Raw genomic sequence first — 23,680 nt, 5'->3', positions numbered from 1 at the left:
AAATTGTATATTGGTATATGAAGTTGTAATAATGGAGAATTTAATTGTATATTTGAAAAAAAAAGTTAGGATTCTAAGTCACTAAATAGCTTAGAAATATACCAGTGTATGGATTATATATGTGTATTTTAACATACAGTGCATATGCTTATAGAGTTCACACATGATAAAGATCTGCGAATAGGAGGATTATTCAGTAAATTGTGCTGAGATCATTATTTAACTCTTTAATAAAAAAGATTTTCATTTCATGACCTATATCAGAATAAAACACTGATTGAATACAGGTTTTCAAGCTGTGTTCCATGGACCTCCATGTGGTTTCATGAAGACTAGTATCTTCAGAAGCAAAAGAACTGCAAGTGTAGCCACATTTTATCTCTTCATATGCAAAAATGACTTGATTTTGTTTTTTTAAAGGAGGTTCCACTATAAAATATTTAAAATTCTCTAGAGGGATTTTTAAACACTCAGAAAAAATACATAATTTGACCACATAAAAATTTTTAAACTGTGGGTGAAAAACATATAAGTCAGACAAAAATAGAAATATTTGCCATGATTGTGACAGTACAAACTCTTTTTAATTAAATGGACACCTAATTTAAAATTTTGACGAAGAACATAAACAGATTAAAGCAAGGAAGTATCACTTTTATTAACAAAAATGACAATAGCCATTTTCAGCAAGAGTATGGAGTGATGTATACTTATGCTTATGTTGAGGGTAAATTGATAACGACTTTTTGGAAAAACGATTTGGCCAATCCTGAGCCTTAAAATTGCTGTTACTCTTTGCTACAGTAATTCTACAGGAATATGTTCTATGGAAATAGAGTTTCATACTATTAGGGGGCTTGTAAAGAACAGGGTTATATAACATCACATGGTAGAAGCTCATATGCACATACTCAGATCCCAGGATGTTATCTCACTAAAAGAACTGAGGGAGCAAGTGAGCCATGGAGCTCTCCATGGAAAAAGAATTCCGTGTAGAGGGTAGAGCAAGTGCAAAGGGTCTGAGGCTAGGAATGGACCTGGAATGTACTGCAGCACTGTAAGGGAGGAGGAAAACAGAGTGAAATTAAAGGTAATAGGGCCTTGTAAGTAATTGTAAAGGCATTGTCTTTTATTCTAAGTGAAGTAAAAAGCCACTGGAGGGTTTTAAGTGATCTAACAAATGTAAACAGGCTTATTCTGAATGCTGTGTTAAGAATTGACAAAGTAGAGGCTAGAGCCAAAGCAGGGATTCCAATTAGGAGGTATTGCAGTTACCCCTAAAAGAGATAAGGTGTTAACATAGTGTTAACAGTGAAGGTGACAGAAATAATCAAATATTGGATATATTTTGACCATGATGAATATATCAGAAATTAATTTTAAAACTGGACTTTATTTAGTATTTTAATAGGTAAAAAGGAGGCCAAAATCCTTTACTACTTTACAGACAGGAAGAATTGCTTGTAAAATCTTACAGTTGAACACAGTGTTTTAGGGACTGTGAAATCAGTCTGTCTAGATTAATGTTTCAAGATTAATTAAAACATTAACCTCAAATATCAATGTTGAGATTTAAGCTACTCTTAAGGGACTAGAGGGTTTTGTTTTTTCATGTGGATAATATAAAGTTCAAGTCGTGCCATGGGAATAGTCATGCCCAACTTTGGGGAGTCAGGGGAGGCTTTCCAAAGAGAGAGGTTCTCATCTTAGTCCAGAATAAACTGCAATAACCTGAGGGGGTGGACAAGGAGGAGTTAAAAGTGTTTCAAGCAAAGTGAGAAAAATGCAGTTTTAGGAATAAATATAGCCTATTGGTTAAGAGCAAGGCTTCCTGAGCTGAGATCAGTTTTTGGGAAGACAAGGTATATTTCTACCTAATGTCAACAAACATAATCATTGGCTCAGTGTGAACTGGGAGTAATACAGACTCTCATCAGCAATTCTGGTGAGAAAAGTATCAGACTCAGGCAGATCCTGTCAGAAATTCCTATCAAATTGAATGATTAAATCCTAATATCTATTGAATATTAATATGGGGTATGCAGAGGCTGAAAAACTATGACCCAGTCAAAAAGGCAATGCTATGGTGTGTTTCTGTTTCTGTCTAATCAGGCCCTAAAATTTGGAATACAGACCACAATCACTGCACCCATAAGGTATCCTTCACTGAACATTAATTGTCAGATGAATTAGAACTCTAACATTCTTCAAAATAGTTTCCTGGTGAACAGTGACAGCACAGTGGCTGAAGGATCCAAAAGGCTCACTGGGGTTTTACCCAGAATCTGTCCTTTACTGATGTTATGGGATTGGGATAATCTTTTGACCTCTCTGAGCTTAAGCAGCCTCGGCTATAAAATAAAATGTTGAAGTAAGATGAGTCCTAAGGCTACTGCCCAAACAAATTGATCTTTTCTCTAGAATAGTGCCTATTCACATAATAAAGTATTAATTTTCACAGCACACTGATTCTCAGTCTTAAAAGTTTAATGTCATTAAAATTTCACAGCTGCTTTGAGAAAGGTCCCACAAGGCACATTCTACAGTCAAGAGAAATTGTGGCATAGAAAAGTTCATGATTCACCAGAGGGTGAGATTCCTACGAGCTTCTTATCACAACATTTTTGTCAACGGATCAATACATAATTTGCCTTTAATATGCGATATTAGTATTAAACAGTATTAATATATCATTATATAATATATAAAATATATATAAAATAACATTTACTATATTGATTTGTTAATACTGAACTCACAAGACAACAGCACTATAATGCCTGAAGGAAGCTTCTCTTTCACATGTATTTTTTCCTAAGGTACATCACAGCCCTCTTGTACTTAGGAACACTAGACAGCACCTTAGCACTATACTTGGGACCATTTTAATTTTAAACAGCAAAAATCAACAAAAAGCACAAAAATGCTAAAACGGCACTAAATATATTGTGAATGGATGCTTTTTATGGTAGAAGAGCTAAAACAAGAAGGTATGGCATTGCTTTGTTCAACCTCAGCTGGTCACATGCACCTTGGGCAACTTGAAATTTGCTCTGCTCTGCACATGTGTACAAATGACTGGGGAAAGTGCTACAAGTATTGATTTTGGTTACAAATAAATTGTAGTGAGTAGGTGAATTTACAAATATGAAATCCATTAGTAATGAGGTTAAACTGTATATAAAATCTAGGCAAGCCAATCAAACATAAAGGCATAAGAAAGAACAAAAAATAGGATAAGGAAGAAAATGTAATCATAGAACACTGCTTATCTCTGTTTGGACAATATGGCATAGTCATAAAAATGTTATCACTGAAAATAAATTAACAACTGATAGAAACTATGTTAGTAGGATCACGGAAGGGTAAGTGAGAGGGGGCATAAAAACACCAAATTTCCATCTCCCATAATAGAAAAAAAGCAGAAGGAAGTACCTAAAATTGTCAATCTTACTGCATAAGCGTAGTGCAGTATTTAGAAATAGGTAGGTAGATACAAAAAGAATCAGCTCAAAGTGATTTCTCTGAGGATCAGAGGCTAAAATGAAGTAGGAAATAGTGTTGCCAGAAAAAGAGGTCCCAATCCAGACCTTAAGAGAGAACTATTGGGTCTAAGCAGGAAGGAATTCAAGGCGAGTTGCAGAGTACAGTGAGAAGAGAGTTTATTGAAAGCTACCCAGATACAGAGTAGGGTGTCCTCAGAAACGAAATGGAGGAATGTGCCTTCTTTGTTTTAAACTGTTCTTGTATAGGAGTCTTATCTATGTTAAAACTATTATGTCTATGTGGGGGTAGGCTGACAGCGTGACAAAATTTAGTACTTTGTTTTTAAAAAGTTTTCTGTGGCATTTTAGTGCATAAGTACATCAAAGCATGACTATATCTTAAAAGTATACATTGTTATGTGATACTGGGACATCTGGACATTCTGCCATCATAGGAGTTTATCCTTGCAAGCATTACTAAACTGCTTCCTTAGCCAAAAACATGTTATGACTGTGCATTGTGACTGGCCAGGAATGTGCCTTGCTGGTTTTACGATGGAGTTGATTTAAAAATAGTATTACCGTAGCTCTCCTATGCTCCTGTTTACTTAACAATAATGTGACTAGCCAGAATCTTAACCTGGGTCAGATGTCCCAGAATGAAAGCATACATAGCTGGATGACTCGTTCAGACCTCAGAGCTGGTACATGTTAGAAATGTGTTCATTGTAGAAGCTGAAAGAAAAGTCCCAATGGTTGATTCTATGAGCCCCTTGGTGAGGAACAGCTTTCTCACAGCATGTGACATAATTCTGTGGCACAGCACGATCTGTCAGTCCTGTCCTCGAAATCTAATATAGCTGAGTGTTTTTCCCTCTGAGGACAATTTACACATTTTATTTATACTTCACTGTTAGTGTAAAAAGGTTGATTTAAGACAAAGTCGATATCCTGTCATATTATTTATAGCATGTTTATCCTATTGATGGTTGCGGAAGCAGCACAGATTCTTTGGCCATTATTAGCAGTCTTCACTCTTGAAATACAACTTTGACAATATATTAATTATGCCACTTTGCTAACACTGATGTTTTGGTTATCTATTGCCATTTTACCTAACGACAACCATTTTATTTGCTCACAATTGTGAAATCTGGGCTGGGCTGAGCTGAGCTGCTTGGTTCTGCTCGTCTTGCCAGTGTGCATTCCTGTGATTGCATTAAGGAACAAGCTGGGCTGTGCTTTTTCTCTCTCCATGTAGTTTCAGGACTTCTCCCTCTTCACATAGTTTCTACATGGCATTTCCAGCAGAATTCCTGGATTCTTCCTGAGTTGCTCAGGGATCCTAAGAGCTCAAGAGCAGAAACTTCCAGCCCTTCATGAAATTTCAGTGCAAACTATCACTTCTGCCATATTCTATTAGGGAAAAAGAGTCACAGGACCACCCTAGATTCACAGGAAGGGGACTACACAACGTTATGAACACCAAGAGGCGGTTCACGGGGAGATGCCAGTAGAACCAGTGGTGTTCTGACAAATTGACAGGTAACTAGTTGTAGTAATAATAAGCTTGCTCTGGCTAACCAGTCAATCTAAGAGATTATATTGGAAATTAAAAGTGGTATTAAAATATTACCAAATGAGGAGTTATAATTAATCATACAGAAAGTCGGGCAAAGTAGAATTTGGACACAAAATCATGAAAATATGAGCCATGCAATGAAAATATGAGAATTCTAGAAGTGTAGAAGTCATAAAGATTCTAAAGCATTGTTTAGTTTACTTACAAATGTTGAACTGAGATGAGATACTGACAGCACAAAGAGAAAAGGAAGGCTGAGCCTGAGCTCTTAAGGAGGAAGTAAAAAAGCAGTTGCAGGTGTGTAGGGGTGACTTGGAGTTTGGTGGCAGTAAGTGCAGGAGGCCTGAGGTGCTCTAGGGTAGGGCCCTCATCCACTGTGGTGGGCGGGGGAGCACTGGAGTACCAGCCCCGACGGTGTGTGCTGCCACAGCCCCAGCCCTGCCGCAGGCAGTGTCTTAGGGAAGACACATGGAGACCAATACTTTGGCACAAGCTTTCAAAAATAGAAAAAGCTTAATTACAAGTTGACTTGCAAGGAGACAGGAGGAAAGGCTCAAATCTGTCTCCCTGAGCTAGGGGCAGGGTTGGGTTTTATAAGCATAGGGCAATGAAGCATGATCTGATTGGATCTTGCAATAAGGTAGTGCTGGGAGGCATGTCTTAGGCATGTCTTAGGGAAACCAGAGGCAGGGAGGGTGTCCAGACCTTGGGCCTGTACACTGGCTGGTGCTGGACATCCTGGAGGGAAGCAAGGAGGCTAGGGGAAAGTGGAATCACAGATAACAAGGAGCCATCCATTTTGACCATGAAGAAACGCAGGCAAAGAAATAGTAAGCGGTTGTCCAGAACTCTACCATGATTATTACGAGGTTTGCGACCTGAGACTCTTTGCCCTTTCCCACAGTCCAGGCAGCTTGTCCAGGATTAAAGCCAGGGCGTTGATGAAAACACTTTTCTCACATGATGAGGCTGGAAAGCTTTGAAAAGGAGGATATAATTTTGGTATGTGATATCAAGTGTGATGCTAACTTGGTTTCCTGCCTATGCCTACATATTTTGCCAATTTCCATAATGCCTTCTCCAGTCACTGGTTTGTGATTCTTTTTCATAAACAAGCTCTTATAATTGTTGCTTGATTCTCATTTTTCCTGGTCTGTTGAATTTTTGCAGGAGTGCCACACTAATTTAAATGACTTTGGTTTTATAATGTGAATATATACCTGGTAGGGACAAATATATTCTCATCACCCTTCTTTTTCAAAGTCCCCTTTGTGTGTGTGCGCACATGCGTGTGTGTGTGTGTGTGTGTGTTTTGGGGATCTGGAATTGACAAATTAGAATTAGGTAATATCCACCTAATATATATAAAGACAACAGAAAGACATTCTTAAGAATTTTTGAAAGATAGTATTCCATTGTATAATGAACATTAATTTTCCTTTAAAACATAGATAATACATTAATGTGGCTGTAAATACAAAAGATATAGAGGTTGTAAGGTGTAAGTCTCCCTGTCACTTCTCTCACCTATCCAGTACCTATCTCTGGAGGCAGCCATTTTTTTCTGGTGTCTAATGAATTCTTTCAAAGCATTTTTAATACATGCACAAGCAAATAGATATGCATATCCTTTTTGGTTTTTAAAAATAAAAATAGTAGCATATTCCATACACAGCTCTGTGTATAATACTTTAACAGATGAGGTTTTTCAACATTTTTTTGTGACTTTGCCACTGGAAAGATTTCCCTTCACCATTGTTAAGGCTATCCTTGAGTGGGGCTGAGGTACAGCAGCAGTATGATTTTGGCTCCAACATACTGCTACGAAGAAATCCATGGGCTTGCTGCCTGATACACATGGAGACCAATACTTTGGCACAAGCTTTCAAAAATAGAAAAAGCTTAATTACAAGTTGACTTGCAAGGAGACAGGAGGAAAGGCTCAAATCTGTCTCCCTGAGCTAGGGGCAGGGTTGGGTTTTATAAGCATAGGGCAATGAAGCATGATCTGATTGGATCTTGCAATAAGGTAGTGCTGGGAGGCATTATCTGATTGGATCCTGCCATGTAGGTGATGCCAGAGCTCAATTTGATTTGATCCTGGGTTATGACATGCAGTGTCTGCTTCTTAATTCAGTTTCTGCTGCTAGGTCTGAGCATTAGGTTCTCCCTATGGTTGCAGGCTTGGTTTATCTGGGAATACTCAGGTTACATGACCGGAGGGTCCATGGGAATTGAAAAATAACTCACAACCTTGTTACATAAAAATTGAACCAGATTTGTCTGGTGGTTGCAATATTGAGCCAACTCTTCTGTGACCCAGGCCTGTGTTTTCACTTCCTCTGTCAGCTGGTCACAGGAAGCTACTTGTAGGGCCACGGATACAAGTTTAGGAAGAGCCAAGAGTGCAGCAGAGCTAGGGAACATGGGAGTCTGAGCCACCTATTCATGAAATTTTAGCCCTCTGAATCAATCTCAAACATACCATTTCCCTCCTATGATGGACTGCTATAGTACCTATCCAATTTTATAACTTGGTTGATCTGACAATACTCAGTTCATGGGTGGGTGTGGCTATCTAGTTATTTGATGTTCCAGGTAGGTGTTCAGTGTCCACTAGGGCCTAGTAGTATATCAGAAGCTTCTTTTCAAAGGGTGACTAGTTATCTTCTCCAGAAAGAATGTCCTTGCTCCAGAACCCATGTCTACTTCTTTTATAGGAAGGCATAAACGTGGCTAGAAAGAAGTAGGTTTGGGAAAGTGGGATGTTTGATCAGACTGCTGTTTTTTCCCAGCAATTTTATTCGCTTGGTGCAAAAGTTTTTACCATTACTTTTATCGTAAAAACTGCAATTACTTTTGCACCAACATAATACCTTTTTTTTTTTTTTTTTGAGACGGATCTCACTCTGTCACCCAGGCTGGAGTGCATTGGCACGATCTGGGCTCACTGCAGCCTCTGCCTCCCAGCTTCAAGCAATTCTCCTGCCTTAGCCTCCGAGTAGTTGGGATTACAGGCACCCACCACCATGCCTAGCTAATTTTTGTATTTTTAATAGAGATGGGGTTTCACCATGTTGGCCAGGCTGGTCTCAAATTCCTGACCTTGTGTTCTGCCTGCCTCAGCCTCCCAAAGTGCTGGGATTGCAGGCATGAGCCACCACACCCTAGATTCTTAAGAGGATTATAGGATCACATAGCGCAGGTAAAGTTCAAAATTATCAAGGTGTTATATTTATTTGGTTATTTTGAGTGTTTTGTAGTGAAAACATCTTTAGCATATCTCATATTCCATTTTACCACAAACCCCAGGAACCCTAATGATTTTGTGTTTGAGTCATCTCTAGTTCAGCTCTGATGGGGAGGCTGAAGAACAAACACAGGCCAATTTAATTCTATCTTGTTTGCTTTCTCTGGGATTCGGTGTGATAGGACACCTAAGTCTTGCCCTCAACAAGTTCACTTTTGAGGGTACAGAGATGGTTGTTGCTAGCATTTTGGAGGAAGGCATTGTATGTCAGTTCTGCATATAAGAGGTGGTTTCCCCTCTTGGTGCCTGGATAGAAAGCTGCACAAAAAGGCTTTATTATATGCTGTTCTAAATTAGGAGTTTAGGAGATAATAAAGGGAAAATCAGTTACATTAAAGCCTAGTAAAGGAGGCTGATCACAGAGCCCTTTTCTGATGTTCATCCTACTCTAATCCAGACACAAATGAGAGTGGCTTACTTTACCAAGATGTGATTGATTTCTTTGGTCAGGCTGAGTCTGCCATCCCCATCTTCTCCTGCAGTGCTTAGTGCCCCTCATTCTGCTTCCTTCAGTGTGTTCTCCCTATCGATGTGAGGAAGAAGTCATGGGTATAATTCTCTACAAGGTAATTGAACAGATTATGCGTTGGTTATGATTATGAATTGCTGTTGCTCCAAATTTTTACTTAACATTTAATCTGACAGGTCACACTACTTCAACATGGTTCTTCCTTACATAGGACACAGGGATTCAGTCTCCTACAGAATGTTCTTAGATATAGTTGATAAGTGAGGTTTTAAAAGTGATTAATCTGGAGCTGTGAGGCAAACTCTGATTATAATTACTTTTCTTTCTTTCTTTTTTTGTTCCAGTTTTCCACTTTCCTAAGAAGAAGAAATGGCCAAATCCCAGGTAAGTCCTTCCTCCCTCCATGCTGAAATGCCATGTAATTTGTCAGAGGTGGGGTTAGTGGGGTGCAATTTGAAAGAAGACATACTGTGATATGTCAAGATTTATAGCAGAAGAACTGACTGGTTACTAGAGACTACAATGGATGTTATTACTTTGGTGAGTGCTTTATCATCTACCTGCATCTTTGCATTTTCAGAAACTTGACTGTGACTAGTTTCTCTGAGTTAATAAGCTGCAGGGCAACTGGCTCATTCTAAACAAATTCTTGAAAAGAAAACAAAAGATAGATATACATACCAGATGCCTATGTGTGGATTTCTTTTTCTTTCTTTTGCTTTTTTCTTTTTTCAACTTTTATCTTACAGTCGGGGATACATGTGCAAGTTTGTTACAAATGTATGTTACATGATACTGAAGTCTGGAGCACAAATTAATGTGTCATCCAGTTAGTGAGTATAGTACCCAAACGTGGTTTATTTCAGCTCTTCCCCACTGCTTTCCTCCCACCTCTTGTATTCCCCAGTGTCTATTTTTCCCATTTTTATGATCATGTGTACCCAGTGTTTAGCTCCGTGGTATAAATGAGAACCAGTGGTATTTGGTTTTCTGTTTCTGTGTTATTTTGCTTAGGTAATGGTTTCCGGCTGTATCATGTTGCTGCGAAAGACATAATATCATTCGTTTTTATGGCTTCATAGTATTCCTTGGAATATATGTACCACATTTTCTTTATACAATCCACCATTGATGGTCACCATGTCTTTGCTATTGTGAATAGTTCTGCAATGAACATATGGGTGCATGTGTCGTTTTGATAAAATGATTTATTTTCTTTTGTGTATGTACCCAGAAGTCATTGCTGGGTCAAATGGTAGTTCAACCCTCAGTTATTTGAGAAATCTCCAAACTGCTCTCCACGGTTGGCTGAACTAGTTTACATCCCGACAAACAATGTATAAGTATTCCCTTTTCTCTGCAGGGAAACAGAGAAACAGATGCTGCCTCACCAACATCTGTTTTTGTTTGTTTGTTTGTTTTGACTTTTTAACAAAAGTCATTTTGACTGGTGTGAGATGGTATCCCATTGGGGTTTTGATTTGCATTTTTCTGTTAGTGATGATGAGCATTTTTTCATATATTTGTTGATTGCTTGTATATCTTCTTTTGAAAAGTGTCTGTTCATGTCCTTTGCTCATTTTTAATGGAGTTTTTGTTTGTTGATTTAAGTTCCTTGTAGATTCTGGATATTAGACCTTTGTTGGATGCATAGTTTACAAATACTTTCTACCATTCTCTAGGTTGTCTGTTTACTCCTTTGATGATCTCTTTTGCTGTGCAGAAGCTCTTTAATTAGGTTCCACTTGTCAATTTTTGGTTTTGTTGCAAGAGGACTTAGCCATAAATTATTTCCCAAGACCAATATCAAGAAGGGTATTTCCTAGGTTTTCATCTAGGATTTTTGTAGTTTGAGGCTTTATATTTCAGTCTTTAATACATCTTGAGTTAGTTTTGGTTTATGGTGTTAGGTAGGGATCTAGTTTCATTTTTTTGCATATGACTAGCCAGTTATCCCAGCATCATTTATTGAATAGGGAGTTTTTTCACCATTGCTTATTGTTGTTGATTTTGTCAAAGATAAGATGGTTGTGGGCATGTGGCTTTATTTCTGGATTCTCTATTCTGTTGTATTGGTCTATGTGTCTGTTTTTATACCAGAATCATGCTATTTTGGTTACTGCAGCATTGTAGTATATAGTTTGCAATTGGGTAAAGTGATGCCTCTGGCTTTGTTCTTTTTTACTTAGGATTGCTTTGGATATTCGAGGTCTTTTTTGGTTCCATTAATTTCAGAATAGTTTTTTCTAATTCTGTGAAAAATTATGTTGATAGTTTAATAGGAATAGTGTTGAATTGTGAATTGCTTTGGGCAGTATGGCCATTTAAATGATATTGATTCTTCCAATACATGAGCATGGGACCTTTTTTCTTTTTGTGTCATCTTTGATTTAACAGTGTTTTGTAATTCTCCTTGTAGAGATTCTTCACCTTCTTGGCTCTCTGTATTCTTAGGCATTTTATTCTTTTTGAGGCTACTGTAAATAGGATTGCATTCTTGATTTGGCTCTCAGCTTAAATGTTATTGGTATATAGAAATGCTACTGATTTCTGTACATTGATTTTGTATCCTGAAACTTTCCTGAAATTGTTTATAAGCTCTAGGAGCCTTTTTGCAGAGTCTTTAGTGTTTTCTAAGTATAGAATCATATCATCAGTGAAGATAAATAGCTTGACTTCTTTTCCTATTTGGATGCATTTCTTTCTCTTACCTGATTGTTTCAGCTAGGACTTCCAGTACTAAGTTGAATAGGAGTGGTGAGCATGGCCAGCTTTGTCTTGTTCTAGTTTTCAAGGGGAATGGTTCTAGATTTTGCCTGTTTAGTACAATATTGGCTGTGGGATTGTCATAGATGGCTCTTATTATTTTGAGGTATGTTCCTTAGGTGTCTATTGTGTTGGGGCTTTTTATCATGAAGGGACATTGGACGTTATCAAAAGCTTTTTATGTAAATATTGAGATTAGTTTTTTTCCTTTTAATTATGTTTTTGTGATGAATCACATTTATTGACTTGCATTTGTTGAATCAACCTTGCATTCCAGGAATAAAGCCTACTTCATCATCGTGAATTATCTTTTTGGTGTGCTGCTGGATTTGGTTTGTTAGTATTTTGTTGAGAATTGCTGTGTCTATGTTCATCAGGGACATTGGTCTGAAGTTTTCTTTTCTCATTGTGTCTTTGCCAGTTTTGGTCTCAGGGTGATGCTGCCTTTAGAGAATGAGTTATAGAGGAGCCCCCCTCCTCAATTTTTTGGAATGGTTTCAGTAGGATTGATACTATGTCTTCTTTGTATATCTGGTGGAATTCGGCTGTGAATCCATCTGGACCAGTGCAGTTTTTTGGTTGGTAGGGTTTTTATTACTGATTCAATTTTGGAACCTATTACTGGTCTGTTCTCTTTTTAACTATTTTTTATTTCTATAAGAGAAATGTAAAAGATTGTGAAAACCCAATTTAATCTTACTATCTGGATAAAATGGCTTCTAAAAAGTTAGTTTATGTAATTTTCCCCTCTTTGTGCAGGTAGCAACGTACCAATTTATATTTTAGTTTTCAAACTATGGAATCATACCATATACAATAAATTTCACCATCCTTTTTTCCCATAAAAGTAAATCATGGGCAGATTGTCAGTAAATTTAGGTTTATCACATATTTCAGTATATGCACAATATGACTTAGTCTTTTACTGATAAATATTTGACCTAATTCCATATTATTAAAACCAACGCTGTGACAAGTATCTTCATGCATACATTTTTGTGTGCATTTGTGAATTTTCTTTGTAAAAATAAGTTTCTAGAAATAGAATAGCTAAATGAGGTGATATACACATTTCAAATGTTAAGGGACAGCTGGGCGTGGTGGCTCACACCTGTCATCCCAGCACTTTAGGAGGCTGAGGTGGGCGGATCACTTGAGGTCAGGAGTTCAAGACCAGCCTGGCCAACATGGTGAAACCCCATTTCTACTAGAAACACAAAAAATTAGCTAGGCATGGTGGTGGGTGCCTCTAATCCCAGCTACTCAGGAGGCTGAGGCAGGAGAATCACTTGAACCCAGAGGTGGAGGCTGCAGTGAGCCGAGACTGCATCATTATACTCCAGCCTGGGCAACAAGAGGGAAACTCCATTTGAAAAAAAAAAATTTAAGGGACATTGTCAAATTATCTTCCTGAAATATTTTACCACTTCATACCCCCAAAGATAGCATTAGAGAGTATGTTAATTTTTATATCCTTTACCAATACTGAGTACTATCATGTTTTAGGCGTTTAGTCTCATAAGAGAAAAAATGCTTTATTGGTGTTAAACTTTATAATTCTTTAAATATTAGATAAGCCTAACACCTTTATATGGATTTATCATTCATTTGGACTTTTCCTGTAGAATTTTGGATTATATTCTTTGCCAGATTTCTACTTGATGCTTTGTCTTTTCCTTATTTTTCCTTATTTTTCCTTATTTTTATCAGCTTTTTATGTTAAAGATATTAGCACTTCCTTTGCCATATGTAATGAAACTATTTCTCCCAGTTTATTTTTGGTTTTATTCGTATTTTCTAATATATACAAACTTTAAGAAGTTTAGAACAATGTCTCTGAGTTTGCTATTTCCACTTCATAATATTTTTAACAAGATATATCTATGTTCTAGTTTTTAAAAATTATTTTAGTTCTCATATTTAAAACTTTGATACATTTGGAATTTATATTCTTATAAAAAGTAAACTTTTTGATGTGCTGCTGGATTCGGTTTGCCAGTATTTTATTGAGGATTTTTGCATCAATGTTCATCAAGGATATTGGTCTAAAATTCTCTTTTTTGCTTCTGTCTCTGCCAGGCTTTGGTATCAGGATGATGCTGGCCTCATAAAATGAGTTAGGGAGGATTCCCTCTTTTTCTGTTGATTGGAGTAGTTTCAGAAGGAATGGTACCAGTTCCTCCTTGTACCTCTGGTAGAATTCAGCTGTGAATCCATCTGGTCCTGGACTCTTTTTGGTTGGTAAGCTATTGATTATTGCCACAATTTCAGAGCCTGTTATTGGTCTATTCAGAGAGTCAACTTCTTCCTGATTTAGTCTTGGGAGGGTGTATGTGTCGAGGAATTTATCCATTTCTTCTAGATTTTCTAGTTTATTTGCATAGAGGTGTTTGTAGTATTCTCTGATGGTAGTTTGTATTTCTGTGGGATCGGTGGTGATATCTCCTTTATCATTTTTTATTGCGTCTATTTGAGTCTTCTCTCTTTTCTTATTAGTCTTGCTAGCGGTCTACCGATTTTGTTGATCCTTTCAAAAACCAGCTCCTGGATTCATTAATTTTTGAAGGGTTTTTTGTGTCTCTATTTCCTTCAGTTCTGCTCTGATTTTAGTTATTCCTTGCCTTCTGCTAGCTTTTGAACGCGTTTGCTCCTGCTTTTCTAGTTCTTTTAATTGTGATGTTAGGGTGTCAATTTTGGATCTTTCCTGCTTTCTCTTGTGGGCATTTAGTGCTATAAATTTCCCTCTACACACTGCTTTGAATGTGTCCCAGAGATTCTGGTATGTTGTGTCTTTATTCTCATTGGTTTCAAAGAACATCTTTATTTCTGCCTTCATTTCGTTATGTACCCAGTAGTCATTCAGGAGCAAGTTGTTCAGTTTCCATGTAGTTGAGTGGTTTTGAGTGAGTTTCTTAATCCTGAGTTCCAGTTTGATTGCATTGTGGTCTGAGAGACAGTTTGTTATAATTTCTGATCTTTTAGATTTGCTGAGGAGAGCTTTACTTCCAACTATGTGGTCAATTTTGGAATAGGTGTGGTGTGGTGCTGAAAAAAATGTACATTCTGTTGATTTGGGGTGGAGAGTTCTGTAGATGTCTATTAGGTCTGCTTGGTGCAGAGCTGAGTTCAATTCCTGGGTATCCTTGTTAAGTTTCTGTCTCGTTGATCTGTCTAATGTTGAAAGTGGGGTGTTAAAGTCTCCCATTATGACTGTGTGGGAGTCTAAGTCTCTTTGTAGGTCACTCAGGACTTGCTTTATGAATCTGGGTGCTCCTGTATTGGGTGCATATATCATGAAAATGGCCATACTGCCCAAGGTAATTTATAGATTCAATGCCATCCCCATCAAGCTACCAATGACTTTCTTCACAGAATTGGAAAAAACTACTTTAAAGTTCATATGGAACCAAAAAAGAGCCCACATCACGAAGTCAATCCTAAGCCAAAAGAACAAAGCTGGAGGCATCACGCTACCTGACTTCAAACTATACTATAAGGCTACAATAACCAAAACAGCATGGTACTGGTACCAAAACAGAGATATAGATCAATGGAACACAACAGAGCCCCCAGAAATAATGCTGCATATCTACAACTATCTGATCTTTGACAAACCTGACAAAACAAGAAATGGGGAAAGGATTCCCTATTTAATAAATGGTGCTGGGAAAACTGGCTAGCCATATGTAGAAAGCTGAAACTGGATCCCTTCCTTACACCTTATACAAAAATTAATTCAAGATGGATTAAAGACTTAAACGTTAGACCTAAAACCATAAAAACCCTAGAAGAAAACCGAGGCATTACCATTCAGGACATAGGCATGGGCAAGGACTTCATGTCTAAAACACCAAAAGCAATGGCAACAAAAGCCAAAATTGACAAATGGGATCTAATTAAACTAAAGAGCTTCTGCACAGCAAAAGAAACTACCATCAGAGTGAACAGGCAACTTACAAAATGGGAGAAAATTTTCACAACCTACTCATCTGACAAAAGGCTGATATCCAGAATCTAAAATGAACTCAAACAAATTTACAAGAAAAAAACAACCCCATCAAAAAGTGGGCGAAGGATATGAACAGACACTTCTCAAAAGAAGACATTCATGCAGCCAAAAAACACATGAAAAAATGCTCACCATCACTGGCCATCAGAGAAATGCAAATCAAAACCACAATGAGATACCATCTCACACCAGTTAGAATGGCAATCATTAAAAAGTCAGGAAACAACAGGTGCTGGAGAGGATGTGGAGAAATAGGAACACTTTTACACTGTTGGTGGGACTGTAAACTAGTTCAACCATTGTGGAAGTCAGTGTGGTGATTCCTCAGGGATCTAGAACTAGAAATACCATTTGACCCAGCCATCTCATTACTGGGTATATACCCAAAGGACTATAAATCATGCTGCTATAAAGACACATGCACACATATGTTTATTGTGGCACTATTCACAACAGCAAAGACTTGGAACCAACCCAAATGTCCAACAATGATAGACTGGATTAAGAAAATGTGGCACATATACACCATGGAATACTATGCAGCCATAAAAAATGATGAGTTCATGTCCTTTGTAGGGACATGGATGAAACTGGAAATCATCATTTTCAGTAAACTATCACAAGAACAAAAAACCAAACACCGCATGTTCTCACTCATAGGTGGGAATTGAACAATGAGAACACATGGACACAGGAAGGGGAACATCACACTCTGGGGACTGTTGTGGGGTGGGGGGAGGGGGGAGAGATAGCATTAGGAGATATACCTAATGCTAAATGACGAGTTAATGGGTGCAGCACACCAGCATGGTACATGTATACATATGTAACTAACCTGCACAATGTGCACATGTACCCTAAAACTTAAAGTATAATAATAATAACAATAATAAAAAGTAAACTAAAATCAGTTTAATTTCATTTTTCAAATGACTGGCTGATTTTGATTACTTCTCAAGAACAAAAAGGAAAACTGCAACTATTTGTACACTTAGTTTATTAAACTGTTTAATAATTCAAACATTGAAAACTGATTTTTCTAGAGCACTGACTTATTAGAACTTTGAAGTATTTTAAACGATTGCAACTGAATTTAGTATTGTAGACTTTTGAATCACTTCCAAACCATTAAATATCAAACTGATATTTATGATTACAGAACATTGCTATAGTTACACCTAAACCTGTTCTAAAATGACATGTTTAATTCATTTATTAAATTTTTATATAATTTTTGTAGCAAAATAAGCTGTATTTTTAATTTTTATTGGAGTTTTAGTATTATTTTGATTTCTTCCAATGACTGCAGTAATTTTAACAAACACAAAAGGCATACATACATAGCTTCTGGGATTTGTTAACAGATTGATTGTTGACAAAGGAACTTAATGCTTCTTCCAAAATAATATGATCCTGAACCACCGATCATTGGGCTGAACCTCATTTTTAGCGTTTAAATTTTGTTGTGTGTGTGCACACATGTGCATGTGTACTTGTTGCTTTTTAATGTTGACAACTGACAATTTTCTAGGTTATGTTTCTAGGAAGTTGGTTGAAAAACAAAATAAAATAAATAAGCTTTTAAAAAATACATTTTACATCTGCAAGTCTATCACGTTTATAGCTGTCACGTAGTTTTATTTTCTTGCCCCCATCCCCCGTCCTCTCAGCAATATATTTTAAAATTATTTTCTTAGTCAATACTTTATAAGTCATTACATCATTTTGACTTAGTCTGTTAATAATATTTAAAAGCAACAAAAATTTTTATTAGTATTTTATTATAATTAATAGAGCTACCTGTTAGGAGATGAAGAATCAATTCGGCCAAGTTACTTCTCCTCTTTAGGACATTTAAACATGCTACTTAACCTCCTTCTTCTACTTGGATGTTATGTGGAAATCACAGCACTGATTACTCATTACTGTTCCTAAAATAGTTCCTCCTTTTAACTGGACTATTTGGCTTATTCACAGTATTTGTCTTTCCTGCTTACACAGACAGAAAGAGCAAGTACTTATAAACAGATATAAGTAACAGAAGAAACGCAATGTCCATATAGAGAAACTCTTCTTTTAAATGCTTAAAAATCAAGTTATTATAAATCTATGGTTTTTCACAGACTCAGCTTGTTCTAATATACCACAATCGTTATTATTATTATTACTGTGTTATTCAATAAGCAAATTGTAAAATTTGCTAGCAGGAGTCCCTTTAGATTTATTCCTTTATCCTTTCAACATTGTCCCTGATATTCTTGGAAACCGTATTGATACTATGTCACTCAGAGTACAGTATCATAGAGTTGGACAAAGAAAGGTGGACTGGGGGTGAGAGACAATAAATTGGTAATTGGCACATATATCCCTATGTTGTACTGATCCAAGATTTGTATTCCATTACATGGCAAGGTGTGCTTGTTCCTTTTGGTGGATAAGAGCTTTCAAACAGTATAAAATTTAGGCAATGGGGGGCACGGTAATTTTATTATAATAGTGAGCAGAAGTGCTGCTGTTAGGCAGCAACACTATCTTAGCAGTGATAGAGCTGGAAAACATATTTCAATTTTATGAGTTTACATTTCTCATTTTTATTCATCTTATAATTCAACTAATTCCAATTAATGTTTTAAAATTAAGTATATAGGTGGATTATATTAACCACATTTCCAACATTTTATTATGAACATTTTCAAGCAAAAAGTTGAAAGAATTTTACAGTGAATACATTTTTTTTTGGTAGAGATGGAGCCTTGCTATGTTGCCCAGGCTAGTCTTGAACTCCTGACTTCAAGTGGTCCTCCTGCATCAGCTTCCCAAAGCACTGGAATAAGAGCTGTGAGCCACTACACCTGTCCTTCTATTCACCTTCTACCATATTGGATTTATCATACCTGTCCATCTATTTTTCTGTCATCCGTCAATCCATATTTTTCAATCATTTCAAGTGAAACTAGAGACATCAGTATGCTGTCTCCTACATATCGCAGCACACATATTAATCAGAGTTCACTATTTGTTTTCAACTCGGCTCCTAAATGTATATTCACTGAGCTTTGTCAAATGCCCTTTTCTAATCAGTCGCCAACACCATCCACCAGAGGTAATCTCTGTTCTAAATGTTTCCCACCATAGATCAGTTTTGCCTGTTCAAGAACTTCATATAAATGAAACCATAGATTATTTTCTCTTCTAAGGCTTCATTCAATCAGCATATTTTTCACATTTATTCATCCATGTTGCATGTATAGGGGCACATTCCTTTTTATTGCTGAGTGTTATTTTTATGAATATATCATCGTAAATTTATCCATTCTCCTACTGATGAACACTTGGGTTCGTAACTGAACACTGTTTTACCTACATTAGACATTTCATATAAATGGGAGATAACATTACTTTTGAATCAGTTTCTGAGTAGTAAATGCTTAGTAATGTTAGTTAGAAAAAAGAGGCATTACACTGATGGGATTGAGATTCACCAACAGAGTGAGCTATTGCCTTTTCCCAGATTTGAGTCTCTGATCTTTATGGTTTCCTTTTGCTGTGACTTAGATGTGTCCCTCAAAGTTCATGTTTTGGAAACTTAAAACTCAGTGCAACAGTGTTGAGTATATATATTTCAATTTTATGAGTGATTAGGTCATTAGGGCTCTGCCCTCATGAATGAGTTAATGTTATCTTGGGAGTGTGTTTGTTGTCACAAGAGTGTATTCATTATCACAAAATATCACAGACTGGATGGCATATACAACAGAAATTTATTTCCTCACAATTGTGGAAGCTAAAATTCCAAGATCCAGGTGTCAGCAGGTTTGGTTTTCTTCTGAGGCCTCCATCTGTCTTCACATGTTCCTCCTCTATTTGCATGCATACCTAGGTCTCTGTGTGGGTCCAAATCTCCTCTTCTTATAAGGATACCAGACAGATTGGATTATGGCCCACTCTAATAGTCTCTTTTTAACTTGACCATCTCTTTAAAGGCCCTATCTCCAAATATAATAGTTTCTCCTTATCCACAGGGGATGCATTCCAACACCCCCAGTGGATACCTGAAACCTCGGATAGTACAGAGCCTTATATACATCTATATTTTAAAAAATCTAACAACCAAGGTAACTGCTAAGTGACTAACAGTCAGGTAGAGTGTATAGTACAGATATGCTGGACAAAGGGATAATTCACATCCTGTGCTGGACAGGGTGGGACAGAGCAGGAGAGCAAAATTTCATCACGCTACTCAGAATGGCTCACAATTTAAAACTTATGATTTCTGGAATTTTCCATTTAATATTTTCAGACTGTGGTTGACCACACAGAAAGTGAAACCATGGAAAAGGGGGGACTACTGTGCAGTCATATTTAAGGTATTCGGAATTAGGGCTTCAGCACATGAATTTTGGAGGACACAATTCAGTCCCTATCAACTTCACACAGAAGAGAAGGCGATACAACCACAAAGACAGAGACTGAAGTGATGTAGCCACAAGCCCAGGAATGCCAGCTAGAGAAGGTGAAGAACAGATTCTCCCCAGACCTTCTAGAGACAGCACGATGCTGCCAACATCTTGACTTTTTGCTCATTGAAACTGATTTCAGATGTCTGATATCTAGAACTTTAAGAACATAAAGATGTGTTGTTTTAAGCCATTAAGATTGTGGTAATTTGCTATAGCAGCCACAGGAAACTGATAGAAGAAACAGAAAACATATACATGTGTATTTCTCTCCACAAACAAGATACTGATTTTTCAAGTCAATTGTAATCACTCAGCTAGAGCATGGGGAAGAGTGGTGACTAGTGGAGAATAAAATAATCTGTAAGTTACCTCTCCAGGTGAGAACCAAAAAGTATTTGCTAGTCAGAGAGGAAGCAATTTCTTCTTAAATGGAATTATTAAATAAAACAACAACAAAAACTCCTCCAAGTTTCCTTTGTCTGAGGATAAGACTAAAGTCAGTTAAGTTCCCTCAATACTGCAACATCATTTTCACATATTTTCTATATATTCATTAGCTGATACGATCTTCTGGACTCAATGTAGGTGCTTCTTCATCAATTAAACACTGCCAGTTCTCTGGATTTATTCTCAGGTAACCTCTACTGTGCCCTTATTTTCATCAATAAGATATTATTTTTAGCATCCTTGGTCTCTGTGTCAACATTTCATATTTTAAGACATTAATTGGACTTTTTGGAAAATAAATCAATTTTATGATACTCAGGCCACTTTTACTGAGATTTGTTTTGTTTTTCCTTTTAAGAAATAATTCCTTTTAAGGAGCTCAAACAACTCTATAGGAAAAAATCTAATAATCCAGTCAAAAACTCGGCAAATGATTTGAATAAACATTTATCAGAAGATGACATACAAATGGCAAACAGGCATATGAAAAGGTGCTCAACATCATTGATCAGAGAAATGCAAATCAAAACTACAATGACATATCATTTCACCCCAGTTAAAACAGCTTATACCCAAAGGACAGGCATAGCATTCGGTGAGGATTTAGAGAAAAGGGAACCCTTGTATACTGTTGATGGGAATGTAAATTAGTACAGCCACTATGAAGAACAGTTTGGAGGTTTCTCAAAAAACTAAAAATAGAGCTATCATCTGATCCAGCAATCCTACTGTTGGATATGTATCCAAAAGAAGGAAATCAGTATATCAAAGAAATATCTGCACTTTCGTGCTTGTTGCAGCACTGTTCACAACAGCTAAGATTTGGAATCAACCTAAGTGTCCATCAGCAGAGGAACAGATAAAGAAAATGTGGTACATATATACAATGGCGTAATATTGAGCCATAAAAAAGAATGAGATCCAGTCATTTGCAACAATGTGGATAGAACCGGAGATCTAAGACAGAAAGACGAACATCACATGTTCCCACTTATTTGTGGGATCTAAAAGTTAAAAGAATTGAACTCACGGACGTAGAGAATAGAAGAATGGTTATCAGAGGCTGGAAAGGGTAGTTAGGGGCTGGGAGGCTGGTGGGGATGGTTAATGGGAACAAAAAAAAATAGAATAATATGACCTACTATTGGACAGCACAATGGGACTGTAGTCAGTAATTGTACATTTAAAAATAACTAAGTGTGTAACTGGATCATAACACAAAGGATAAATGCTTGAGGGGATGGATACCCTACTCTCCATGATGTGATTTTACATTGCATGCCTGTATCAAAATATCTCATGTACCCCATAAATATATACACCTACTATGTACCCACAAAAATTATCAAGTGGGCTTCATCCCTGGGAAGCAAGGCTGGTTCAACATATGCAAATCAATAAATGTAATCCAGCATATAAACAGAACCAAAGACAAAAAAACCACATGATTATCTCAATAGATGCAGAAAAGGCCTTTGACAAAATTCAACAGCCCTTCATGCTAAAAACTCTCAATAAATTAGGTATTGATGGGACATATCTCAAAATAATAAGAGCTATTTATAACAAACCCACAGCCAATATCATACTGAATGGACAAAAACTGGAAGCATTCCCTTTGAAAACTGGCACAAGACAGGGATGCCGTCTCTCACCACTCCTATTCAACATAGTGTTGGAAGTTCTGGCCAGGGCAATCAGGCAGGAGAAAGAAATAAAGGGCATTCAATTAGGAAAAGAGGAAGTCAAATTGTCCCTGTTTGCAGATGACATGATTGTATATCTAGAAAACCCCATCATCTCAGCCCAAAATCTCCTTAAGCTGATAAGCAACTTCAGCAGTCTCAGGATACAAAATCAATGTGCAAAAATCACAAGCGTTCTTATACACCAATAACAGACAAACAGAGAGCCAAATCATGAGTGAACTCCCATTCACAATTGCTTCAAAGAGAATAAAATACCTAGGAATCCAACTTACAAGGGATGTGAAGGACCTATTCAAGAACTACAAACCACTGCCCAGTGAAATAAAAGAGGATACAAACAAATGGAAAAACATTCCATGCTCATGGATAGGAAGAATCAATATCATGAAAATGGCCATACTGCCCAAGGTAATTTATAGATTCAATGCCATCCCCATCAAGCTACCAATGACTTTCTTCACAGAATTGGAAAAAACTACTTTAAAGTTCATATGGAACCAAAAAAGAGCCCACATAGCCAAGTCAATCCTAAGCCAAAAGAACAAAGCTGGAGGCATCACACTACCTGACTTCAAACTATACTACAAGGCTACAGTCACCAAAACAGCATGGTACTGGTACCAAAACAGGGATATAGACCAATGGAACAGAACAGATCCCTCAGAAATAATACCATACATCTACAACCATCTGATCTTTGACAAACCTGACAAAAACAAGAAATGGGGAAAGGATTACCTATTTAATAAATGGTGCTGGGAAAACTGGCTAGCCATATGTAGAAAGCTGAAACTGGATCCCTTCCTTACACCTTATACAAGAATTAATTCAAGATAGATTAAAGACTTAAACATTAGACCTAAAACCATAAAAACCCTAGAAGAAAACCTAGGCAGTACCATTCGGTACATAGAAATGTACAAGGACTTCATGTCTAAAACACCAAAAGCAATAGCAACAAAAGCCAAAATTGACAAATGGGATCTAATTTAAACTAAAGAGCTTCTGCACAGCAAAAGAAACTACCATCAGAGTCAACAGGCAACCTACAGAATGGGAAAAAGTTTTTGTAATCTACTCATCTGACAAAGGGCCAATATCCAGAATCTATAAAGAACTCAAACAAGTTTACAAGATTAAAACAACCCCATCAAAAAGTGGGGGAAGGATATGAACACACTTCTCAAAAGAAGACATTTATGCAGCCAACAGACACAGGAAAAAATGCTCATCATCACTGGCCATCAGAGAAATGCAAATCAAAACCACAATGAGATACCATCTCACACCAGTTAGAATGGCAATCATTAAAAAGTCAGGAAACAACAGGTGCTAGACAGGTTGTGGAGAAATAGGACGACTTTTACACTGGTGGTGGGACTGTAAACTAGTTCAACCATTGTGGAAGACAGTGTGGCAATTCCTCAGGGATCTAGAACTAGA

The 23,680-nt window shown here is 37.0% G+C and overlaps 1 protein-coding gene and 1 long non-coding RNA gene across 3 annotated transcripts in view; one reads left to right on the top strand and one right to left on the bottom strand.

Annotated features, from left to right (window-relative positions):
- The first annotated feature begins 543 nt into the window (after positions 1–543).
- The window catches only part of LOC129525337 (uncharacterized), a 35,627-nt gene continuing 12,490 nt past the window's right edge, over positions 544–23,680 (top strand). Inside the window, exons 1-2 of the long non-coding RNA XR_008669562.2 lie at positions 544–5,030; positions 9,191–9,230. This is a non-coding gene — a long non-coding RNA (uncharacterized lncRNA). The remainder of the gene's footprint in view (positions 5,031–9,190; positions 9,231–23,680) is intronic.
- Positions 5,637–23,680, bottom strand: part of ZNF215 (zinc finger protein 215) — a 65,160-nt gene continuing 47,116 nt past the window's right edge. The window contains exon 7 of one of the 2 annotated variants that reach the window (XM_055355315.2): positions 5,637–8,900. In XM_055355315.2, the coding sequence (XP_055211290.2) occupies positions 8,887–8,900 (14 nt within the window). In that variant the 3' untranslated portion in view covers positions 5,637–8,886. Of the gene's footprint in view, positions 8,937–23,680 lie in introns of both variants that reach the window. The other variant, XM_055355313.2, reaches the window with a different exon arrangement.

The sequence above is a fragment of the Gorilla gorilla genome, chromosome 9, assembly GCF_029281585.2.
Source record: "Gorilla gorilla gorilla isolate KB3781 chromosome 9, NHGRI_mGorGor1-v2.1_pri, whole genome shotgun sequence".
Classification (NCBI taxonomy): domain Eukaryota; kingdom Metazoa; phylum Chordata; class Mammalia; order Primates; family Hominidae; genus Gorilla; species Gorilla gorilla.
This window is presented reverse-complemented; position numbering and strand designations above follow the sequence as displayed.